Raw genomic sequence first — 24156 nt, 5'->3', positions numbered from 1 at the left:
GAGTTTCGTCGGCAAAAAAATAAATTAATAAAACCATGTTGTTTGTTGTTGTAAGTCGACTTACTAAGTACAACAATATTCGTTTGACCAATGAAAGTATATTTTGTAGGTACTTACCTAAGCAAAGCAAGCTGTTTAGTATAAATTGCGCCTTCGTACAAATTTCACTCACTTTTTTTAATAAATGGTTTTTCATTAATTAAAATCTAAGTCGCACGGTATACGGAACGCCAGCTGTCAAATTGTTAGAATTATGACATTAATGACATGACTGATCTAAACAAACGATAAGTTTATAGATTACAATACGAAAGATGAAATAACAATTAATACTTACTACTTGCACCATCAGCGTGCTCGGTAAAGCGCGACATTTCCTTCCAAATTTCGTTCCAAACTTTACAGTGCACCCGTTTCATATGCGCCTTGAGGTTCGCAATTGTAGTTTTATAAGACAAAACCTTGTCGCAATAATTGCACGTAGCCATTCTTGTGTCATCGTCCATTTTAAAATACTTCCAAAGAACAGAGTTCATTTCGCGAACCATATTCAAAACTTAACGTTTAACCTCAAACAACGCACGAAATAACGCAACGCGTTTTCGCCACGAAGACGTTACTAGAACTAGTTACAACGATTCCTCAGAAATAAATGTCAAACTTAAAACGTTTTCGCCTTCAAACCCAACGTAAACTTTATCACTTACCACTTTAAGTTAAAATTGGCTTGCAGCCTTTTTTAAACGTTTGTGGCGGGATTCAGAACTATTTTGTTTGGGGAGATGTCTTCAAACGTGAGATGAGAATGAACATTGTAGTACCGATGTGTATCGCTAGATGGCGCTTAAGTTAATATTGCATATTGGAGGGCGCTACGTCGATATAGTAAAATACTTTAGAAACTTTACATATGTAGAGGAGTCTACTAGAAAATCTACCGAATAAGGAATATGCATAGAACTCTCTTAAATAATTTAACACAATAAGCTGAAATATAAATCGAATTTACAATACAATAACTCTTTATTGCACACCAACGCATAGCAGTAAACACTTGTATATGCATAGAGATTTTTTAAGATAAGCAATAGGCGGCCTTATCGCGTCAAAGCGATCATTTCCATGCAACCTTTACAATGGACAGAAGTATTGAATACATACATTTTAGCAGGTGGTGCAATTTATAGTAGATTAGAGTAATATCAAGAATACATAAAACTGATTGATACAATACACATACACAATATATCTAAACAGATAGATAGGTAGATACATAACAAATTACTATGCTCATTGCTGATATTTCTCACGATATATTTGTTGTGTTACGCCAATCTACCCTCATGTGTTTTTGTGTACTTTTAGTTTTATATACTTTGTTTTTAACGTACAATATAGTTAAAGTATCCCTCCCTTTTTGTTTATTTATATCAAGCTTAAAAATGTATTTCTCTGTAAGCGATTTTGTAAAAATCTTTTGAGAAATAAATATCTTAAAACATAAACAAATAATACTTACATAAATCTAGCTATAACATTCATACGCAAGATGACAGATAGTGTTCCCTAAGGACCCTAAGCATAGACTTAAAGATAGGCAAAATATCGCGATAGCTAGCAACCTGTCACTATTGTACCGTTTTTGTCAAACTTAAAACCTAAAATTGCTAAAAGTGGCTCCGAAGCGGTAACGTTTCGTGTGCTCTGCCTACCCCATTTGGGAATACAGGCGTGATTTTTATGTATGTATGTATGTATCGCGATAGCGTTAAGGCCTCAGCATCGAGAGGTTTATTCGATAATCACTGTAGCTTGCGATTGGCTCATTTAGTTAAACTACTCTGCCGTGTCATGACAAAACACTGTAACTAAAAAAAAAATATTTTTACAGATGTCGCAAAAAACTGTTTTGTTTTCTTCTTTAATTGGCCACAAACCCGTCAATATTCATCCGATTTTAATTAAATTTGGATAAATTATAAATAATACTAGCTTTTGCCCGCGGCTCCGCCCGCTGTTCCCTCGGGAACTGTGCATTTTATGCCAAATGCCTATCTCTATGCCAAAAATCACGTCGATCCGTCGCTCCGTTACGGCGTGAAAAACGGACAAACACACAAACACACTTTCGCATTTATAATATTAGTATGGATGCTACTAATTGTGTATAAAGAAACATAATATAAGATTTATACTTTTTTTCATACATTTTCAACAAAAACACGTTAAAAATGAAGGAATTGTCATTTACAGTAAACAGAGACTGAAAAACTTAAAACCAAATTTATCGTGTGATTATTACGACAAAACACTGTACTGGTTGACGAAAATAGTGAGTTTTTTTTTAGGCAAAACACGGTATCTGGAGGAGATAGTGTTTAGTCGAATCAGGATCCTAGGTTTTGAGAGTTACAGTGTAAATTTCAGTGTAACTTTTCAATGTTATGGTAGAAGATCGGTATTCTCTAAGTATGTATATCGTCACTACTTTAAAGAAAACTCTTACCTCAAATAGATATTTTTTTTGAGTGAACTTTACATCAAGGTTCAATTTTGTTGACATATTGATTTTAGATACGGGATTTTTTCAAAGCAGTGACGATATATGGATTAGGGTCTAAAAAGCTAATTTAACAGTGTTACCACAAAACACTGTAACTTAAGTTAGCACTCACGAACGAGATGCAAATGTCAAAGTTGTCAAACGGACCTCACTATGAGGGCTATCGCGTATGAATTCGCCGCTAGAGGCGCTAGTGTAGCGTGAGGTCTCCGAAATGTCAAATCTCATAGTTTTTTGGTGAGCTACGCGGGTTTATTTATAATTAGAATAATTTGTGAATATTTGCAAAAGTATCTGAAATTAATTATGGCAAATATGCGTTCCCGGGCAATGAATGTCTGTGTTTTGAACAGTTTTGTTTTTCGGAAACCTTTGTCCTCCTTTTTTCGGAACAAACGGGGACTATGCAACACTGTGGCATGCTCGATATTTTTATGGTACGGTTTTAAGGTGTATTAAATATGATTTTAATCTAAACTTTGTTTTCACAACCGTAATAACAGACTTTGAAAGCCATACTTAAAAACCTCACGCAACAGTGCGCCATCTAGTGAGACAAAAAACGACAGCCCTCATTACAGGGACCCTCACTAAACAGAGGGCCTGCTCCGAAATTCGAGAATCGAAGTTCGTATCGTACCGTCCCTCTCGTTTTCGTATTAATAGTATGTGTTTGAGGGACCGAACGACACAAACTTCGATTTTCGAATTTCGGAGTAGCAACGCAGGTACTTACCCTCGTCCTGCTCCAAATAATACTCGGTTTCGTCTCCCCCCAACATTTGCTCGTACAACTCATTGTGCATCAGCCGAAGGTGGGTCTTTAAGTTGGCTATGGTGGTTTTGTACGAGCAATCCTTTTGGCACGCGAGGCAGGTCGCTCGCTTGTCGCCGCCATCTATTGGCTGGAAAAAAAAACTACTATAACCTGCCTACAATAAATCAAGTTATACAAGAACTACAAGAAGAATAAAAATGTCACGCGATCTTGTGGTATATGGCAATGCCAACTTTGACCGAAGAAACAGCTAGAGACATGTATTATTATGTTGCTGGTCAATATTTAACTTATGTTTTATTTTCCTTATATTTTTTTAATTGAACATTACACATTAAAATGAGAAAAAAAAACGGAATCCTTATAGTTTTGCCATCTGTCTGTCTGGGGTCTATATTGGAATCCCTAATATATTTTGCCTAATTGTATGTTCCCTAATAACTTTGGTCAATGATCTTTTGCCATAACAACGTATTCCCTGATGTAAGTGCCATAACTTTTTTTACCCTAATATTGTATGTCCTAATACTTATGTGCACTATCGTCTTTAGTATTAATGTTCATATGTCCTAATAGTTATATGTATATCCTAAGAGTGAATGCCATAATCATGGGTCTATATTGAATCCCTAATTTATTTTGTCCTTATTGTATTTTTCCTAATTAATTTGGTCATAATGATCTCTTGCCCTAAACACTATTTGTCATAAAATATGCTTAACGTTTACTCTAAGATTTAATACTAGTAGCAGTTCGATTCCTTTGGGGACTCAGTTCTAACCTAACCTAACATATTTTTCTGGAAGCAGTTTGTTTCTGTGGGGACGCAGTTCTAACCTAACCTAACCTACTTTTCTGGTAGCAGTTTGCACCTAACCTACTTTTTCTGGTAGCAGTTCGTTCCGTTGGGGACGCAGTTCGGGTGCCATTCGCGATCCATAACATCGTATGTCCTAATGTAATGTTTGTCCTAATCATCATTTCCCATAACGTTTGGTTTTTTTTCTGAAACCGTAAATATTTCAGAAATTTTGAAGTGGTCATTCTGTAGAACTCTATAGTTTAGGATAGGTTTATATTATAACAACCCTGAAAAAATTACGGTTTCAGAGAAAAAAGCGTCAAATGATGATTAGGACGAACATTACATTAGGACATAAGATGTTATGTGTTATAAATATTAGTACAGAACAATTAGGTATTTTGCATTAGGTCATGTTATATTATGGCTAAAGTAATTAGTATTTTGGCATTATTCATGTTATATTATGGCTAAAGTAATTAGGTATTTTGAGCATTAGGTAATGTAATATTATGGCTTATGACTCTTAGGACATAAGAAACATTAAGTATGGCTTATAATCTTTATGACTAATGAACGATATGTCAAGAGCGATTAGGACAAAATTGGTATGGCACTTGACTTAAGGACATGCGACGGTATGGATCCGGACCGAGACCCGTCTGTCTGTGTATATGTCCGTCCAACCGCAGCATTTCTCAGACCACCAGTGCTAGATGGCTGTAATTTCGCACGAATATAAAAAATATAATGTTTTGGGGTACTCCAACAGATGTTAGTGGGGTGTTTTTTTTCTCGTCTAACCCTATTGTGTGGTATCGTTGGATTAGATCCTTTAAAATCATTGCAAGGTACCTCATCAATTTTTTATCCAATGATCTGTTTTAAAATCTTCAACGTTAAAGTCAACTTCATTTTTTTAAATCGGCTAACTCAATGGTTTCAAATTTTAAAACTATCATAATTTAGTGAGAGGTAATAGAAATTTACAAGAATAACGATAATTAACTTTGCTTGAAACTATAAGTTTAAGATACTAACATCAAAGTATAAAATTTCTTATTTGCCTACTTTCGTCCTAAATACAAAACCTTAGAAAAAGTTGGGACCTTGGGCGTAACCACGATCTAAGCTGGTTTTCAAAAATGTAATGTTAAAACTTTATAATTTAACAGCCAATCATAGAAACAGTCCTCCTTGAGGCCTTCTGTCAGTCCTTGCTGACTTATAATTCATAAACTCTTTATGTTTAAACTTCGCAAATGCAACTTTAAAGTTAGAGAACGTCCCTTTATCTTCCAAAATTCACAATTTCCTCCGCTCTTTTCTGCTGACTTTGACAAAGCAAAAAATAAATACCATCATTATTTTTTCTTTAAAATAACAAGTTATTTTAAAATAAAAATCTTAATAAAAACAATATTTCACAAGTTTTAATTAATATGGCAAAAAAGACGCGACATTAAAATTACGCGCTTAAATTGGACAGGGTTTACATAAATCTTAGACCCTTTGCTTTTTCCTTTACAATTTTTAAAAAACAATAATATGAAAGCGAAAACTCGAGCTGCTGATTTGGGACGTCGAAACTCATGCGTCTAATGCGTCTATCAAAACTTAACAATTAAACTGAGAGCGAGATGAATCATATGACCCGTCTTAGCTTTCAGTAAAGTAGGGAGTGCTACCACGAAACTCGAAGTTGGAAACTTCGCCCGCAACGAAAGTTGAACGAAGTTCGTCTGCGAGTGCTACCACGAAGTAACTTCGTTTACGTGTCGTTTGTGTCGAAACCATAGACTACTTTCGAGTTGATCTTCGGGAGGCTTCGTGAATGGAAAAAAAATGGAAAGAACGAATGGATTAATAAAGCGCGTTTCACAATTTCATTTAAAAACCGGTAAAACACCGGTAAATGGATTATTAACTGAAAAAGGACCTAAAATTCCAATAAATAATTCAAATTATACATTTCCAACATTCTGCTTGCTCAAGATATGGTTTAAAGCAAGTTTTTATGCTGATTTCAAGAAAATTTTGTACTTTTCGTGTTCTCACACATTCGTCATACCTAAATGATACAAACAAACGTCAAGCTAGCAAACCAAATGTCAAACTGCGTAGTTTTCTGAGGAAGTTTTGAAAACTTTTTAGCAAGAGAATTAAGTAATTTTTGTCCATATATAATAACAAGTAATGAATCGTGTGCGACGAGTATTGTTAGATGTAATGAGTTGATATGAGATTTCTCTTAAATATGTTTTATATATGGCGATTATTTATACGAAGTTTGAGGTCGATACCCAGGCGGGGCAGATATTTGTATGAAAAATATGAATGTTTACTCATAACATTAGCTTAGGTTACTTTCGGACTTGGTTAATTGGTGTGATCATCATCATCATCAGCCAGAAGACTTCCACTGCTGAACAAAGGCCTCCCTCTAGAACGCCAGAATATAAATCACAACTAGCCACAATCCACAGTTTTTTTTCCATACAATTGACCGTGATTGACCGCTATCTCACCTGATGTTAGGTACAGATGTCGCCCAAGGTATCTGTGTACTGGTTCAGTAACAGCCTATTCACTCTAGCCTGCAATTCTCACAATGTCCTCAGTCAACCTAGTGGGAGGCCTGCCAACACTTGTCTTGCGGTTTATGATTGCCACTCGAGAACTTTTCTCCCCCAGCGGCTATCTGTTCTTCTGAGTGATGTGAGCCGCCCATTGCCACTTCAACTTGGATATTTTTGACCTATGTTGGTTGGTATATTAGTAAATTTATTATTATACATGGTCGGCTGTATCATTGCCTTTGCTTAGGTAGGTACTTTATTGATGGTAATGAGCAGAGAGCGGAATTTTTCATGGCATTTTTTGACCTCTCATAGTGATTTCTCACTTATTGACTCTACCTAAATGATGTTGATATATTAGTTTAAATTAGATTGTTTTAAACTTACTTGTATCATGTTATGTAGTTCAGTTGCATTCTTTTTCTGCATACAAATACAAATTGATATTTGGCTGTAAAAGAAGTAGTTTAAAACTGGAAAATATGAAAAAAAAACATCTATTCCTTTATAGAGACATTAATGGAACAGTTGTTAACATTACAACAGAAGAATTTCAACATAAAATTGGAAAAAAAACTGAACCTAAATTAGAAATTGTTATTGCTCAAGAGTTAATTGGAAGAGATTGCTCTTTAACTTAAGGCTGCCTATTGGCCTATTGTTTATAGGTGTACTTTTAATCTTCTTTAGTAGGTACCTGTGTTGTGTATCGATAGATATGTATATCAGAAAACGATAAGTGAAAAGTCACTATGACAGAACCAAAAGATGCCATGAAAATTCGACTCTTTGGTAATGAGTTTTTTTTACTTCACATCTTTTTATGTGGCACAGCACATTCTAGCGTCATCAGCTTCCACCAAGCAAATGGAGGTGCTAATTGTTGGCTTACCGAGTCTGTGTTGGTAGATATCTTTAAATTCATACCATCTTTTGAATGGAATCTCCAATTTGAATAATTCAAAAAGTAATCTATAGGTATTGAAACACTCTTGAATATGAAATGATTTATTTGGCTAAGGATTAATACAGAGGTATCTATTAATAACATGGTCTGATATTGGGGCATTTCTATCAACTTTTAAGAAGTAGTTATATGGACATAATTATAATTACAATGGTTGGACATTAGATATTCCTAAGTTTTTTGTAGATATTGATATATACTTTAATATTATAGAACATTTTTTTGATTTATTATTAGAAGTTAGCATATGCAATGAAAGATATTTTGTCTTGAGTTATGGCAAATTTTTTACAAGCTTTTATTTAGTTTCACCTGTCCTGTTGTCTGTAGTCAAATCTTGCAAGTTAAATTTGACCAACTTCCAGTAGTTCCCGCGGGATAGCGATAAACGAATTGTACGCGGGCGGGAAGACGATCCTGGCCGGAACACCAGGATGTCACTACCAGATTATTGTATTGTCAGATTGCCAGATTATTGTTGTATCCGGATTGACTTGAAATTTGTAAATTGCGTGACAATACAATAATCGGGAAGTGACATCCTGGTGGTCCGGCCAGGATCGTCTCCCCGCCCACGTAGAATTCGTTTATCGGTATTCCGCGGGAACTATGCACTTTTGCGGGATAAAACTATCCTATGTTCTTTCCCGGGACGCCAAGACCCAACAAGGAATTTCGTCTAAATCAGTTCAGCGGTTAAAGCGTGAAAAGGTAACAGACAGACAGAGTTACTTTCACATTTAGGTATAATAATATATTTCACATTTAATGTGAAAATAACTCTGTCTGTCTGTAGATTGACTTGAAATTTGGAATACTTATGTAAATTGCGTGAAAATACAATAATCTGGTAGTGACATCCTGTTGGTCCGGCCAGGGTCGTCTCCCCGCCCGCGTATAATTCGTTTATCGCTATTCCCCGGGAACTATGCAATTTTCCGAGATAAAAACTATCCTATGTTCTTTCCCGGGACGCCAAGACCCAACAAGGAATTTCGTCTAAATCAGTTCAGCGGTTGAAGCGTGAAAAGGTAACAGACAGACAGAGTTACTTTCACATTTAGGTATAATAATATCATCATCATCCCAGCCTATATACGTCCCACGCGGGCCCAGTGCGGATTGGATGTTTCCTCACGATGTTTTCCTTCACCGTAAAGCTCGTGGTATAATAATATATTTCACATTTAATGTGAAAATAACTCTGTCTGCCTGTTACCTATTAGTAGGAATATTATAGTATATACATATAAATCATTTCAGTGGTTTAAGCGTGAAGCGTGAAGAGGTAACAGATATGCAGACAGAGCTAAGGGTAGTATGGAATACAATTAATCAATCGATCAAAACAATCAATAATTTTAATGAACACATCCGGTCATTGGCTAACGGCGCTTTAAATCGTGTATGAGTCGGTCACGGTCCTCCCTTGCGCGCTGCAGAGCGTCGGAGGTGGCGGGGCCGGCGGGGGCTGCGGGCGCGGCGTCGGTCTTCGGCAGCGCCTTGCCCGTGAGCGGCTCGGCCCGTGAGCCCAACACTCGCCCGGCGCCGTCTCGAGCTCGCGGAGCAGCTGCCGCGCGCCCAGTAGACACCTCCAGCGCCCTGATAGATATAAAACGACACATTATGTACACGTACGTGTATGTCTGGTGGAATGCTCACGTCGACACGCCGATCTCGTGCAGTGCTCTTATAGTTTACCTGTGTCTGTCTGTCCGTCCATTCGTTCACGACTTAAGTATCTTAGCGACTATAAGAGCTAGAAAGTTGTAATTTTGCATGGATTAACCCAAAAAAACTTTCTTCTTATTCTTTCCTTTTGTACCCAAATAAACATTAAAACGTTTCCGACCATTCGGCCTTATGTGGACACCCATACGCGTTTCATCTCCACTTATGGTGGAGGGTGACAGCCTTTATAATAGTACATTGTGTCTTAAGGGCGGTAAATAACGAATTACGAACGACTCTAATCTTTCGGATACAGTGGCCCTTTACTGGTGTGGAGAAACAGTCGTCGCCGCTCGTCGCCCTCTCCCTCGACGCTCGCACGCCTCACCGGCGCTGCTCTGACCGACTGTTGAGTCACTAGTGCTCTCTGCAGGCGGTGCCTTCTCTCTTACCCTTAACTCAACGGAGACTCCATATCCATCGGACAAGCTAAAGAATTCCGCGTTTTCCGTCTTAGTTGGTCTAAGTATATGACGATGTATTTCGTTACCACTAGCACCTGTTTTATTACAAGCCGTGCTACCTAATGTTGTTGATACTCAGTATTCAGTATTCATTAATTGGCAAAAACATAAGACTTATAAATACTAGTACTTACAGAAATTATGCACCCTGGTAGGGTATAGCCACAATTGTTATGTATGTAATTATAATCTAATTCTATTACACAAGTATGGCACGATAATAATTTGTTTCTACCTAAATGTGTATTAATTTAATATCACAACAAATTTATTTCTAAACAAACAAATAAAATATCTATATTTTTATTCATTTAAAAAGTCTGTGATAGAATAATAAAGTTTTTGTAAAAGGTCTGTTTTTAACTTAGCTATAAATAAGGTATTATTTTTGATATTTTTTGTATTTAAAGGCAATTTATTGTACACTTTTTTGTATACCTTTTCAGGTTGCCAATTTTGTCACTTTCAATAACTCCGATACCAATGTCTCCTACCCCCAGTATCAGTACCTATCCTATTTGTGCCCCCACTAGCCGCTGTATAATTTTGTTAGCTTTTAAAGACCTTAGCTTCCCTATCTGGCCTTAACACTTCCCATCGGGTCCGTAACCGCCCCATGAGCAGCACGGAAGAACTTTCTCCGGTATTGCAGTGTTATAAATATAATAAATCTGCGGTAATATAATAATAATGTGTTAAGTTATTTTAGAACACCATTTTTCTCAATGACCGCTTTTTAGCGTTCCGTAGCCAAAATGGAAAAAACGGAACCATTATAGTTTCGCCATGTCTGTCGGTCTGTCTGTCCGTCCGCGGCTTTGCTCAGGGACTATCAATGCTAGAAAGCTGTAATTTTGGACGAATATATATGTAAACTATGCCGGCAAAATGGTACAATAAAAAATTCAAAAATATTTTTTTAGTGTACCTCCCATAGACGTAAAGTGGGGGTGACTTTTTTCTCATCCAACCTCGCAGTGTGGGGTATCGTTGGATAGACTTTTAAAACCATTAGGGGGTTGCTAAAACGATTTATCGATTAAGTGATTTGTTTGCAAAATATTCAACTTTAAAGTGCAAATTTTCATTAAAATCAAGCGTCCCCCCCTTCTAAAATCTAAACTAACGGTGGGTGGAAAAATTTCAAAAATTCAGGATGGTAGTAAGTAAGTATATCAAACTTACAAGGAAAACTATAACGGTGAAGTTTTCTTGAGAATTATTAGTAGTTTGAAAGTAAATAGCAGCCTAAGGTATAAAATATACCTAAACTTGGAATATTCCGTACAAAATACGAAATCCGTAGAAAAATATTATTTAATTTTTTTGTAATGGCTACGGAACCCTATTTTGGGCGTGTCCGACACGCTCTTGGACGTTTTTTTTAATGGCTTTCTTAATAGTTTTTACATAATTTTCCGCGATCCCGTTAGAGGCGGCGGTAAATATGTATTCTACTCCATCTGCAAATTGTTTTACCGGGCCCATAATTCACTCAACGTGTCTATGGTAGCCGGCAGCGCGGCTCGTCGGCAGCCGCCCTCCTGGAGGGCGGCCCGCGGCCGGCAGCGCGGCGCGTCGGCTGCCGCGCGAGCGGGCCGCGGCCAGATTTTTCCTAATTTTAATAGACACAGTAACAGTGTCGGTCGACGGAGCTCTGCAGTTTTTGTGTAGTTTTGGCCCTTCGGGCTGATGCAAACTTAAACATAACCTTAACTTACCTATGCGTCAATTTAAATTTTAACTACATCATTTTTTTTAAAGTCAAACTTAGGTTAGATTGGTAGTTACAGATGGTGCATGTCTTCCTCGATTATAGCGGCCACAGTAATACATACTTAATATGTGAAACTTTCAAGTGTCTAGCTATTACGGCTTAAGAGATAGAACCCTGTGACGGACGGACAGACAGATATACAGATAGACAGACAGCGGAGTCTCAGTAATAGGGTCCCGTTGAGTACAGAACCCTAAACTGCTATTTACTCTTAAACTACTAATAATTCTCAAGCAATCTTAGCTGCTATAATTTTCCTAGTAAATTTTGATATATTTACTACCATTCTGAATTTTTTCAAATTTTTTCACAACAGTTTAGATTTTAGAGGCGGCGGGGGGACTCGATTTCAATGAAAATGTTCACTTTAAAGTTGAGTATTTCGCAAACAGACCACTGAATAGAAAAATTGTCTTAGCAACCCCCCAATGGATTTAAAAGACCTATCCAACAAGACCCCACAATATAGGGTTAGTCGAGAAAAAAAATCACTCCCACTTTACGTCGGTACTCTAAAAAATTTTTTTTAGTCTTTTTTATTGTACCACTTTGTCGGCGTGACTGATATATATACTCATGTCAAATTACAGCTTTCTAGTACTAACGGTCTCTGAGCTTACCCGCGGACAGACAGACAGACAGGCAGACAGACAAACGGACAGACACGGCAAAACTATAAGGGTTCCTAGTTGACTCATCCTCATCAAAAGACGAAAAGACGTCCATTGCTGGACATAGGCCTCCCCAAGGCTCTCCACTCAGACCAGTCTTGTGTTTTCCGCATCCACCGCGATCCCGCGGTCTTAACCAAGTCGTCGCTCCATCTTGTTGGAGGCCTACCGACAGCTCGTCTCCCGGTCCGTGGACGCCATTCGAGAACCTTTCGACACCATCGGCCATCAGTCCTGCGAGCAATGTGCCCCGCCCACTGCCACTTTAATTTCGCAATTCTTCGGGCTATGTCGGTAACCTTAGTTCTACTGCGGATATCATCGTTTCTAATTCTATCCCGCAGAGAAACCCCGAGCATAGTCCTCTCCATAGCCCTCTGAGTGACTTTGAGTTTTCTCACGAGGCCCATCGTTAGCGCCCACGTCTCAGATCCGTATGTCATCACTGGCAACACACACAGCAGTAGTAGTAGTAGTTGACTACGGATCTTAAAGAAATATCTCGAGGTGAACATTACATACACTAATAACATAATTAATAATACAATAACTTTTAATATATCGGATAATCAACCGATACTTTTCGCGTGTAATCCTGAATATTGCAATAAAAAGGTCAAGAGTATTATGGTGGCTTTCAATTCAACCCACCCATGCTTTTATATTTATCCAAACCCTGTTGGAAGGATGTCCCATGCTCAAGTTTAATCGTAAGCTTAAGTATCGACTTCGAAACTGGCTGCCAGCCGAAGATACGCTGACGCGACGTTTCAGTACCACAGGTTTTCGTACTTCTGGCTTGGTGGCTAGCCGGGGTTCCTTTACAGCTTCTAATTATTACTCTTACAATCACATACCTACCCAACAAGGCGGCCCTTTCATGTGTGCTGCAGAGATTTTCAAAGTGCTTCCTGAAGTTCCTGAGCTCCCCATTCTGCCACATAAAAATGAATCATGCGTCGCTCCACTATATGACGCGTCCACATTTAAAATTGAGTTCATATCATCACATATCTGAAAAGCAGAGAAAATTTTGTGTGGTTTAAATTTTTATATAATACTAGCCTGTTACCCGCGAATCCGTCCGCTTAGAATTCGGTTCTCACTATCCCACTGAAACTATGAAATTTTCCAGGATAAAAACTATCCTATCTCCTTTCCCGGGACTCAAACTATCTGTGTACAGAATTTCATCTAAATCGGTTCAGCGGTTCAGACAAACAGACTTAAAAACCACTACACCTATCTTTTGGCTCTATCATCATGTATTATCCTAATCTAAGGCACTAAATTAGTGTATTGTAGCCCAGATTTGGAAAGTTTGAAATCAATATGAGTTAGAATTTAATTATTTTGACTTCTATGCTTTGTTTACACACATAGGTAGTTCAGAAAATGAGTTAAATTCAAAAGTTATTTATTCCATAACCAATACAATTTGGAATCTATGTATTTACTTACCAAAGATTACCAAAATTCATTGCTGTACTACCTACCAACTCCCAGCGACACTAAATTACATGCTGTATCAAATAATTACCTTTTTGTGACAAGGCCTAGCACCTACAATATGATACACAAATTCCATGAAGACAAAAATCATGTTAAATATTGTATGAGAGTAAAGACACTATATGGGCTACTAAAAAAAAAGGGTAAAAGTGCTTAACTACATATCACTTACCATTATTGTACATAAAGGGAGCAGTAATGGCCCGATAACTGCAATAATGTGGGTGCAATTAATGGCACCACACATCCAGGGCAAATTAAATTTATTGTAGAATCTGCAAAACATACAGAATAAGTAGTCAAAGTCAAAATATCTTTATTCAATTTAGGCTATAACAAGTACTTATGAAAGTAAATACATAAGTAGCATTTGCATGTCATATATATGTGCTTGTGATAAGATTTACTATGGAGATAGCCTGCAGTTAATTTGCATTCCAGAAGTTGTGGCCATAAATCTACTTTGGAATATACTTACATACTTAGTTTTATATATATACTTTGGAATAACTTTTTTAAAATATTTATACTAGCAGCTCATTGAACTAATACATTGTGGGACATTGGGACCCAATAGTCCCTCCCTACACATCCTTGATAATCTCTCCTACCATAAAGCTTCAAAGCTGAAAGAAATCTGGAAAAATATACAGTTGGTTTTTAGGTTGTTATTTCATCTTGCCATATTTCACTTTTAAATATACTCGCTGGCAAATCTAACCACCCTCCTTCCTTAGGAATATGTATGAAGAATGGGCAGTAGATTTGTCGGTGAGTATGTAATGACTCTTTGCTGGGAATCTTATTAATTTCATAAAACTTCTACAGTAAGTATTGTTCTCTTGTGTGGTATGTACAGGCTGCTGGATATAATTGTCTTTGTATTTTTTTTATATTTGTAACCATTTTTCTTGCTTATTAGATAATAGTGAGTGGTCCATATTTATATAATACTACCTGGTGCCCACTGCTCGATCTGCAAAGAATTTGCTTATTGCTATCACGCAGGAGCTATGAAATTTTCATGGATTAAAAACTATCCTATGTCCTTTCCCAGGACTCAAACTACTTTTACATCAAATTTTGTTTAAAATGGTTCAGTGGTTTAAGTGTGTGCATAGAGGTAACAGAAAGACAGACACTCTTTTGCATTTATAATACTAGCCACAGCAACAGCCCGCAACTCCATCTGCATAGAATTCCATGTCCTTTATGGTATTTCATCTAAAACAGGTCAAAAGTGCCACAAAAATTCTAGGCTCTGATAATATTAGTATGATTACTATGGATAAGGGCTTACCTTTATGGTAGGGTCGATTCCACGGCTATTTAGCTTAGGAGGAAGTAAGGGTACCACCTCCGCACAGAGGGCCTTAAACATCTCCTGAGTCAGCCAGAAGGGTCTTGGAAATAAATCAGTCACGGTCTTCGCGTATTTGCCTTTGGCGGTCAGTTGGATATTCAGGTAAAGCTTCTTCCATTAATAAAATCGTTTCATTAGTTCTAATAAAAAAAAGAAACGAATTTTCAAAAATCATTAAAAAAATTTGCTACAAACATGCAACTGCTGTGGAAAATTTCATTCTTGTAAATATCTACTGAGACCGTAAGTCTTCTATCAGTTGTATATTATTCTTTACACAACTGCCCGAAGAAAAACAAGAGTTTTGCCTAGTTTTACGAGACAATTTACGAAATTTACTGCTTGCGTAGCTTTCTTTAGAAGTGTATAAACAGGTATTTTAATAATTTCTCATATATTTTCGAGTCAAAGAAACTTCATTTATCTCAAAAGAAATAAGATAACTGTTTTAACTAAGAAAATGCTGTTAAAACTGCCAAAGATTTGTATTAAATTAAATAAAAACACAATTACATTGAAAAAGCTGGATCACATCACACTGTCACTGTCACACACAAGTTCACATCAAAACAAACAAAATCGTCCACAAGGTCGCTTTTCCTGCAACATTCATTGAATCGAAGCCAAAACGACAACAATTTAGTTATCGTGTGATTTTGACATTTCTACTCGAAAATCTTTACGTCAAAACTCGAAATCGTTGGCGTAGTTTGCTTTTCATGGTAGGCCAAATCCGTAACCAATCTCGAAGTTTGAGTTTCGTAGTAGACAAAACCGCTCGAAACTAGTCGAAACGAACTTCGGATCGAAAACGAAATCGAAGTAACTTCGTGGTAGCAAATCATCGAAACGAAGCCCGTAACTTCCAACTTCGAGTTTCGTGGTAGCACTCCTGCTGCTCCACGGCAGCGATGCCAACACTGATATATATAGTCTGTCAAAAAGAGAAGAAATTAAAAGTGGCAACACTGTAGTGTCCTTCCTTTTGGTTTGACAGGGTTTGAGAGGGTTGACATTACAGTGTTGCCACTTTTTAATTTCTTCTCTTTTTTGACAGACTATAAACTGTGTCGGAAATCGTCTCCTAGTGAAAAAAATACTAGATTGTAACATAACAAGAGCATAAAACGAGCCATATTATCTCCGATCAACGATTAGCATATTACCCAAGACGTTCATATAGCCACCCGAGCAGCAGGGCTACTACGAAACTCGAAACTCGAAGTTCGTGTCGTGCGGTCCCTCTGACACTTATACTGGTTAATACGAGAGCGAGAGGGACCACACGATACGAACTTCGAGTTTCGTAGTAGCCCTGCAGGTACGGCGAGTGTTTAACACTGCTTTTCACTTCGATTGCGAAGACATTAAATAGCAACAGTGGAAACAATGATATTATAACGGATAACTCACGTCTTAAACCGAGTTTAGCTCGACATGTAGTGTGCGTGTTGCGGCAGCCGCCGAGTCGCGTGCTCCTGAGAGGAAGGGCTACGAAATAGCCGGAAACAAACAGTCGAGCTAAACTCGGTTTAAGACGTGAGTTATCCGTTATAATATCATTTAATATGAGTAAGTCTCACGGTAGTTTCATGTTCAAAAAAAGTGGAAACAATGATTCACTTTCTATGTACCTTTTATTTTTTATGCATTAATATAATATTTTTTTTTTAATGTTACTGATTTATTATATATTCAAGAAGACATTAATATCAAAGGCGTATTATAAAGTTAATGATTATATCATGGACAGGGATATTTGGAAATAATTCCGATCCGCATTAGCGATCCCTTCAAATAGCGAACCTACTGTGTTAAAAATAAAGTTGTGTTAAATACTTGTGATGTATACACATATCATTTAATAATATTGTAAATCTGTTTAAAAAAATATATATACCTTGTTGAGTTTCTTGCCGGATTCTTCTCAACAGAGGTTTTTTCCGAACCGATTGTAGATTTTTTTTGACATTCACAAGTGCTTGTTATAGCCTAAATTGAATAAAGATGTTTTGACTTTGACTTTGAAAAAATACTACAATCACATCAAAAATACTGACTCCACAGCAAATAAACTAGAGTATTACTATTATTAAATAGTACTACGAACGGAGCGAGGAGCGTTAGGTACACTTGCGAAGACTTTGTTCTGATTTAAATATATTGCATAAAACACATTACTAGATTTAATCTAAAAATCTCAACCTAATACCTAACCTAATATTTAAAAAAAAATCAATTTTACAGGACCAGCGGCCCGATAAAGCGGAACTGGTATTAAATAAAAAAACTGTAATTATTAGTCTACTGAGTTTTACTGTGACGATCACAATGTTAAATCTATATAAATAAAAATGAATCGTAAAATTTGTTGCTAAGGACAAAACTCGTTAACGACTGGTCCGATTTCGCTAATTCTTTTTTTGTTGTGTTCGTTACTGTCAGGAGAAGGTTTTTATGGAAGAAAATACAGTAAAAATACAACGGGGGCGAAGCCGCGGGCAACAGCTAGTAAGAAATAAAAATGGTCATGCAATAAAATGGTGGCAAATTTCACACCGTGTATCGGATCCGAATCGATCGTGCTCTTGATTCTTAGGAAAAACCAATTTTTATCCAAAATTGTAAAAAAATAGGGTAGGTACACTTTTTTGGGAAAATGCCCAAAAACGTAATTCCTTTTTTTTCAGATTCAATGCGCCAAAAATAAAAAATACGTGATTTAAAAATGCATGTACTATATTAAATGACTTAAAATATACAAAAAAATGCATGGTAATAGCAAAACTGCTTTATTCATGATATTTTTTAAAACAAACTGAAATTATGGATTCTGAAAAATATGACACATTATTAGCCTAAATAATAATATCTATAATAGTCGAATATACATTAATCCAACTAAAATTATTCTAAAACGTATTACTATGCGACTGTACCATTATGCTAATATAAATTATGCGAAATGAGTTATGTCAAATTAAAATATCGTCGCTGGAAAGCAGACATGCTGTAACCCTTAAAATTGGAACTTTACACTAATACTGAAGCCAATAAATTAAAAAAATCGTATCTTCTAAACGGTACAAAGGATTTTAATTTTAACCCCCTTTAGAAATTACACTAAAATGAACGCCGCCTTTCAACCAGCAGTCGTGATTTTGATGCAAACTGTATTTTACGGGTTACAGCATTTTTGCACTTTTTTTTTATCCCAGAAGAACGCTGTAACCCATCAGCCAAACAGTATGGAGGCAAGTCAGTGAGGGAAATTTGAAGGTGGTTTAAATTGCTGTACATAAGCTTGAAACTATTTTATCGATAGGAATAACCTTTAAAAAAAAATCACATTTAAGTATCATCAAATATTTTTAAAAAATATAGAGTTTTATTTACCTCCAAATTGGGATGTCCCAATTTTGACAACATACTCGTATACTAAATCGAAAAACCATTTGGAGAAATAGGCTTTGTGAAGCGTTTTCAAAAATCAGATTCCAAAAATGTGATAAACTGAATTAAATAAACAAAATTTAAGTAATGACCCTCATTTGACCCCTGCAGTGTCTCGTCACAAAGGCAGTTATAAAGAAGGTCTACACTCTTAAGCAAACTGACAATTTGAAAATGTTCCTGTCCTGCTTATAATAGCAGAGTGACAAAGATAGAACTTTAATCACATGATGCGCACCCGGCCTTAAACAGTTGTCATTTATCGTAAAGTCCGAAATGTATACGAGTATTTCCAATGTATTTTACAAATTAAATTATTAAATTACTACATTACAAGTAAATACAAAAGAATTTAAATATCAGACTTTAATCAAAGAATATTATTAACTATCACACCATTAAATAAACAGGAATAATCGAAGCTAAAAAAAAGAGATAAAATAAAACTGTTTGTCACGGTTCATTTAGGACCTAAGCCGTGCTTGTACTATTGTCACATTGTAATGCCACAGATTATGTTATGTACGACCTGAGTTTTTATTTCGGTAATAACTCGAAAACCGTGCAACTTTTACTGGGGTCATGTTAGGTTGGTTAGGTTCCTCTTGAGCAGGCTACTCTGGTGTCACTGTGACGTGGTGCTTCTGGGACACCCTATATAATAAATAGTGCTGCGTAAACTAACTATTGATAAATAAATCAAAAAATGTTCTATAATATTAAAGTATATATCAATATCTAACAAAACTTAGGAATATCTAATGTCCAACCATTGTAATTATAATTACGTCCATATAACTCTTCTTAAAAGTTGATAGAAATGCCCCAATACAGACCATGTTATTAATAGATACCTCTGTATTAATCCTTAGCCAAATAAATCATTTCATATTCAAGAGTGTTTCAATACCTATAAATTACTTTTTGAATTATTCAAATTGGAGATTCCATGCAAAAGAGGTATGAATTTAAAGATATCTACCAACACAGACTCGGTAAGCCAAAAATTAGCACCTCCATTTGCTTGGTGGAAGCTGATGATGCTAGAATGTGCTGTGCCATATTAAAGATGTGAAGTAAAATAACTCATTACCAAAGAGCCGTATTTTCATGGCATCTTTTGATCTGTCATAGTGACTTCTCACTTATCGTTTTCTGATATTCATATCTATCGATACACAACACAGGTACCTACTAAAGAAGATTAAAAGTACACCTATAAACAATAGGCCAATAGGCAGCCTTAAGTTAAAGAGCAATCTCTTCCAATTAACTCTTGAGCAATTGAAAATGTGAAATAGACATATGCAATGAACAATAAATGGATAACAATTTCTTATTTATGTTCAGTCTTTTTTTTCAATTTCATGTTGAAATTCTTCTGTTGTAATGTTAACAACTGTTACATTATCTCTATAAAGGAATAAATGTTTTTTTTTTCATATTTTCCAGTTTTAACTACTTCTTTTACAGCCAAATATCAATTTGTATTTGTATGCAGAAAAAGAATGCAACTGAACTACATAACATGATACAAGTAAGTTTAAAACAATCTAATTTAAACTCTAATATATCAACATCATTTAGGTAGAGTCAATAAGTGAGAAATCACTATGACAGGTCAAAAATGCCATGAAAAATTCCGCTCTCTGCTCATTACCATCAAATAAAGTACCTACCTAAGCAAAGGCAATGATACAGCCAACCATGTAAATAATAATAAATTTACCAATACCAGCCAACATAGGTCAAAAAATATCCAAGTTGAAGTGGCAATGGGCGGCTCACATCACTCAGAAGAACAGATAGCCGCTGGGGGAGAAAAGTTCTCGAGTGGCAATCATAAACCGCAAGACGAAGTGTGGCAGCCCTCCCACTAGGTGGACTGAGGACATTGTGAGAATTGCAGGCAACCGCAGGCTAGAGTGAATAGGCTGTTACTGAACCAGTACACAGATACCTTGGGCGACATCTGTACCTAACATCAGTGAGATAGCGGTCAATCACGGTCAGTTGTTTGGAAAAAAAACTGGATTGTGGCGAGTTGTGATTTATATTCTGGCGTTCTAGAGGGAGGCCTTTGTTCAGCAGTGGAAGTCTTCTGGCTGATGATGATGATGATCACACCAATTAACCAAGTCCGAAAGTAACCTAAGCTTATGTTATGAGTAAACATTACTTCATACAAATATCTGCCCCGCCTGGGTATCGACCTCAAACTTCGTATATAAATAATCGCCATATATAAAACATATTTAAGAGAAATCGCATATCAACTCATTACATCTAACAATACTCGTCGCACACGATTCATTACTTGTTATTATATATGGACAAAAATTACTTAATTCTCTTGCTAAAAAGTTTTCAAAACTTCCTCAGAAAACTACGCAGTTTGACATTTGGTTTGCTAGCTTGACGTTTGTTTATATCATTTAGGTATGACGAATGTGTGAGAACACGAAAAGCACAAAATTTTCTTGAAATCAGCATAAAAACTTGCTTTAAACCATATCCTGATCAAGCAGAATATTGAAATGTATAATTTTGAATTATTTATTGGAATTTAGGTCCTTTTTCAGTTAATAATCCATTTACCGGTGTTTTACCGTTTTAATAAATGAAATTGTGCAACGCGCTTTATTAATCCATTCGTTCTTTCCATTTTTTTCCATTCACGAAGCCTCCCGAAGATCAACTCGAAAGTAGTCGCTATGGTTTCGACACAAACGACACGTAAACGAAGTTACTTCGTGGTAGCACTCACAGACGAACTTCGTTCAACTTTCGTTGCGGGCGCAGTTTCCAACTTCGAGTTTCGTTGGTAGCACTCCAGCTCAACAACTAGCAGACTGCTAGCAAGCGTTTATGAATCATACTTCTTGACAACCGTCTAACAAGCTTAATCAGTCTGCTAAGTAACAGACACGATCAAACCTCATTAAGGATTTTTATGAATAGGCTGTGGGAGTTTTTGAAAAATATATCATTATTCATTAAAATAGTAAATTTATGTGCTCCTATATTTTAAGTTCTTATTAAAATTTTGTTTTCTTGCTTACTTTTTTCTTAAGATTAAACATATATACTTACTACGGAACGAGTGTCATTTGTTTTTAAAACACCTTCAAAAAAAGGTAAAGGCGATACTACAGTAATGCCAGTTTAGTAAAGTTAAAAGTGTTTTAGCTTTAGTGATCTCTTTTGCTAGTGTAAGTTATATTTATTCAATATTTAATCAGAATCTTAATCATTATGGTTTCATCATTGAGATATTAGAGGTAAATCACTGTAAAAAAAAAACCGATTCCTAAAATCCGTCTCTCATGTGACAGCCCTACCCTATTATTTTGACGCAGTACGAAGTCGATTTAGTCATTCAGCAATGGTGTAGTTTAATTATAAAATAAATCTATTTCCGCTTATTGGATTAGTGCGTCGCGCGTGGAACTTAATCATCGACGCAAAACACCCTAATCACACCCAAAGTACAGTGTTGAAACGCATTTGCGTGCTTCAAAATGACTATCGAAGGTAACAAGGACGAGGCAGAGAAGTGCATCGAGATCGCTCAAAATGCCTTTTCTGCTGGTAACGTGGAGAAAGCTGAGAGGTTTTTGTTGAAAAGCTGAGCGCTTGTACCCTAGCCCGCGGTCCAAGGAGTTTTTTGGCGCGGGTCCGGGCGCGGGGAGCACTGGAAATGGGGGTAAAAATCCACTCCGAGAGGCGAGGAGTCCTAGCGCTGAAGAATTGAGAAAACGCAAGGCGCCTACGCATCAGACTCCTCAGCGGGAGTACACTTCCGATCAGTTGGAAGCGGTCCGCCGCATTAACACAAAATGCAAGGACTACTATGAAATTTTGGGTGAGATTGCATTATTTATTGATTTTTTTTAAGTTTAGACGAAATTTTTTTTTTTTAATTATACATGTTATTAGTAAAGTAATTTGATGATAATTGTGCCATTAGAATTCATTTGAGTTGTTAAATGGTTCAAGGTCTCCACAAACATTTGGTGTTGAGCAATATCCTAAAAAAAGCCATAATAACCTACACTTACTTTTTTAGCATTTAGAATGAAATTAGGTGATATGGAAAGTGTTTGCTATTAAAAAACTTCTGAAAATAAATCACAGCAGATATGATATGCCAACAACATTGACAGAACCATCAGAAACTGTTGGAGCCGCTTATCCCTAAATTTGAATTGAAAATATGTAAGGCAATGTGTATGACTAGCTGTTCCCCGCGACTCCGTCTGCACAGAATTCCGTTATTGCTCTCCTGCTGGTACTATGCATTTTTCCCGAATAAAAAGTAGCCCTTGTCCTTCCTCAGGACTCCAATTATCTCCATACCAAGTTTTGTCTAAATCGGTTTAGCAGTTGAAGTGTGAAAAACGTTACAGACAGACAGTTACTTTCACATCTATAATATTAGTAGGTATTGTACAATTAACTTAATTGTTTGTCAATTAACTTAAGTGTTTGTTATTCTGGTCTGTGAATGCACCACCGGCTGTAATTTAGTCATTACTTCTTTCTGTAAAAAGGTTGCCTGGAAGAGATCACTCTTAAGCGATAAGGCCGCCTATTGCTTACCTTGTAATTTTTCTCTCTGTATTATTACTTATTTCTATATGCTTACTATTTGTGGTGTACAATAAAGAGTCATTGTATTGTATTGTATTGTCTGTTATATGATGGAAGTGGTTAATAGATAATCTGGACATCGCAAGGAGTGTTTGACGAATGTGGACATAGAGTCTTTCAATGTCACAGAGGTGCACTTAAGCCTCAAAAACAAATAGAAAAAAAAATGTCTGTAACTTCAGGAGACATCTCAGTGATACACTCTCTAGATAGTATATTAGCACGCTTAGGAGATGAGCCGTGAAGGAATTACCTTAAATGTCACAATTCCTAACTTTTAGTGGATTTGTACCCCATGAAATGATACTTTTAAGAAGACAAATGGAAGACATTACCATGGCAACAAGCGAAACTAATAACTGATTGACCTACATATTCCAATAAAAAAAAATTATTTACAGGTGTAACCAAAGAGGCAGCAACTGATCCGACATCAAGAAAGCCTACAAGAAGTTGGCGCTCTGCAGCTGCATCCGGACAAGAATCACGCCCCTGGGGCCAGCGAGGCCTTCAAGTAATGCTTAGCCGAATGCAAATCAGCATTGGGCACAGATAGCCCGGTAAATTTGGATACCATGGAAACAGAAATATGGCCTAGAGAAGAGGTTCCCCAAACTTATTTCGAACTGTTTGTGGAACGACCCTCCGCTGGCGTTCTGTCGTGACAGCCTAAATGTGTATATGTTTTTTTTATTTTATGTGTTTAGTTAAGTCCCCACTGAAAAACAGCGTTGTGGGCTTGCCGCAACATTATGCTGAGTGGGCCCCAATTTATACTATTCAATGTTTTTTTTTTATAAATTATTATTTCTACCTAACATTTTTTCTGTGTATCGAATATGT

General features: G+C 36.5%; 1 protein-coding gene and 1 pseudogene across 5 annotated transcripts; one reads left to right on the top strand and one right to left on the bottom strand.

Moving 5' to 3' along the window:
• Positions 1-7714: 7714 nt before the first annotated feature.
• On the bottom strand, positions 7715-16098 carry LOC141439639 (uncharacterized). 5 transcript variants are annotated; one of them, XM_074103957.1, is made up of 5 exons: positions 15721-16098; positions 15145-15347; positions 14017-14119; positions 13194-13346; positions 7715-9291 (listed from the first exon to the last, which is right to left on the bottom strand). In XM_074103957.1, the coding sequence occupies exons 4-5, from the start codon at positions 13273-13275 to the stop codon at positions 9086-9088; spliced, it is 288 nt and encodes a 95-aa protein (XP_073960058.1). In that variant the 5' UTR covers positions 13276-13346; positions 14017-14119; positions 15145-15347; positions 15721-16098; the 3' UTR covers positions 7715-9085. The 5 variants fall into 5 exon arrangements, 2 of the variants coding, with proteins under 2 accessions (XP_073960058.1, XP_073960057.1); XM_074103956.1 differs by having other exon boundaries at positions 13194-13266; XR_012452620.1 differs by having other exon boundaries at positions 9256-9291; positions 13190-13346.
• Positions 16099-22143: 6045 nt separating this feature from the next.
• Positions 22144-23831, top strand: LOC141439870 (dnaJ homolog subfamily B member 14-like; annotated as a pseudogene).
• Positions 23832-24156: the final 325 nt, after the last annotated feature.

Source organism: Choristoneura fumiferana, chromosome 21, assembly GCF_025370935.1.
Source record: "Choristoneura fumiferana chromosome 21, NRCan_CFum_1, whole genome shotgun sequence".
In the NCBI taxonomy this organism is placed as follows: Eukaryota; Metazoa; Arthropoda; class Insecta; order Lepidoptera; family Tortricidae; genus Choristoneura; species Choristoneura fumiferana.
This window is presented reverse-complemented; position numbering and strand designations above follow the sequence as displayed.

What these genes read in the sequence shown, in the direction of transcription:
- LOC141439639 (XM_074103956.1), bottom strand. Translation starts at nt 14,091, where the DNA reads ATGTGTGGTGCCATTAATTGCACCCACATTATTGCAGTTATCGGGCCA. An exon ending in TCCCTTTATGTACAATAATG is followed by an intron (nt 13,267 to 14,016) that starts GTAAGTGATATG and finishes TTTATGTGGCAG; the next exon opens with AATGGGGAGCTCAGGAACTT. An exon ending in TGAAAGGGCCGCCTTGTTGG is followed by an intron (nt 9,292 to 13,193) that starts GTAGGTATGTGA and finishes TATATCTATCAG; the next exon opens with GGCGCTGGAGGTGTCTACTG.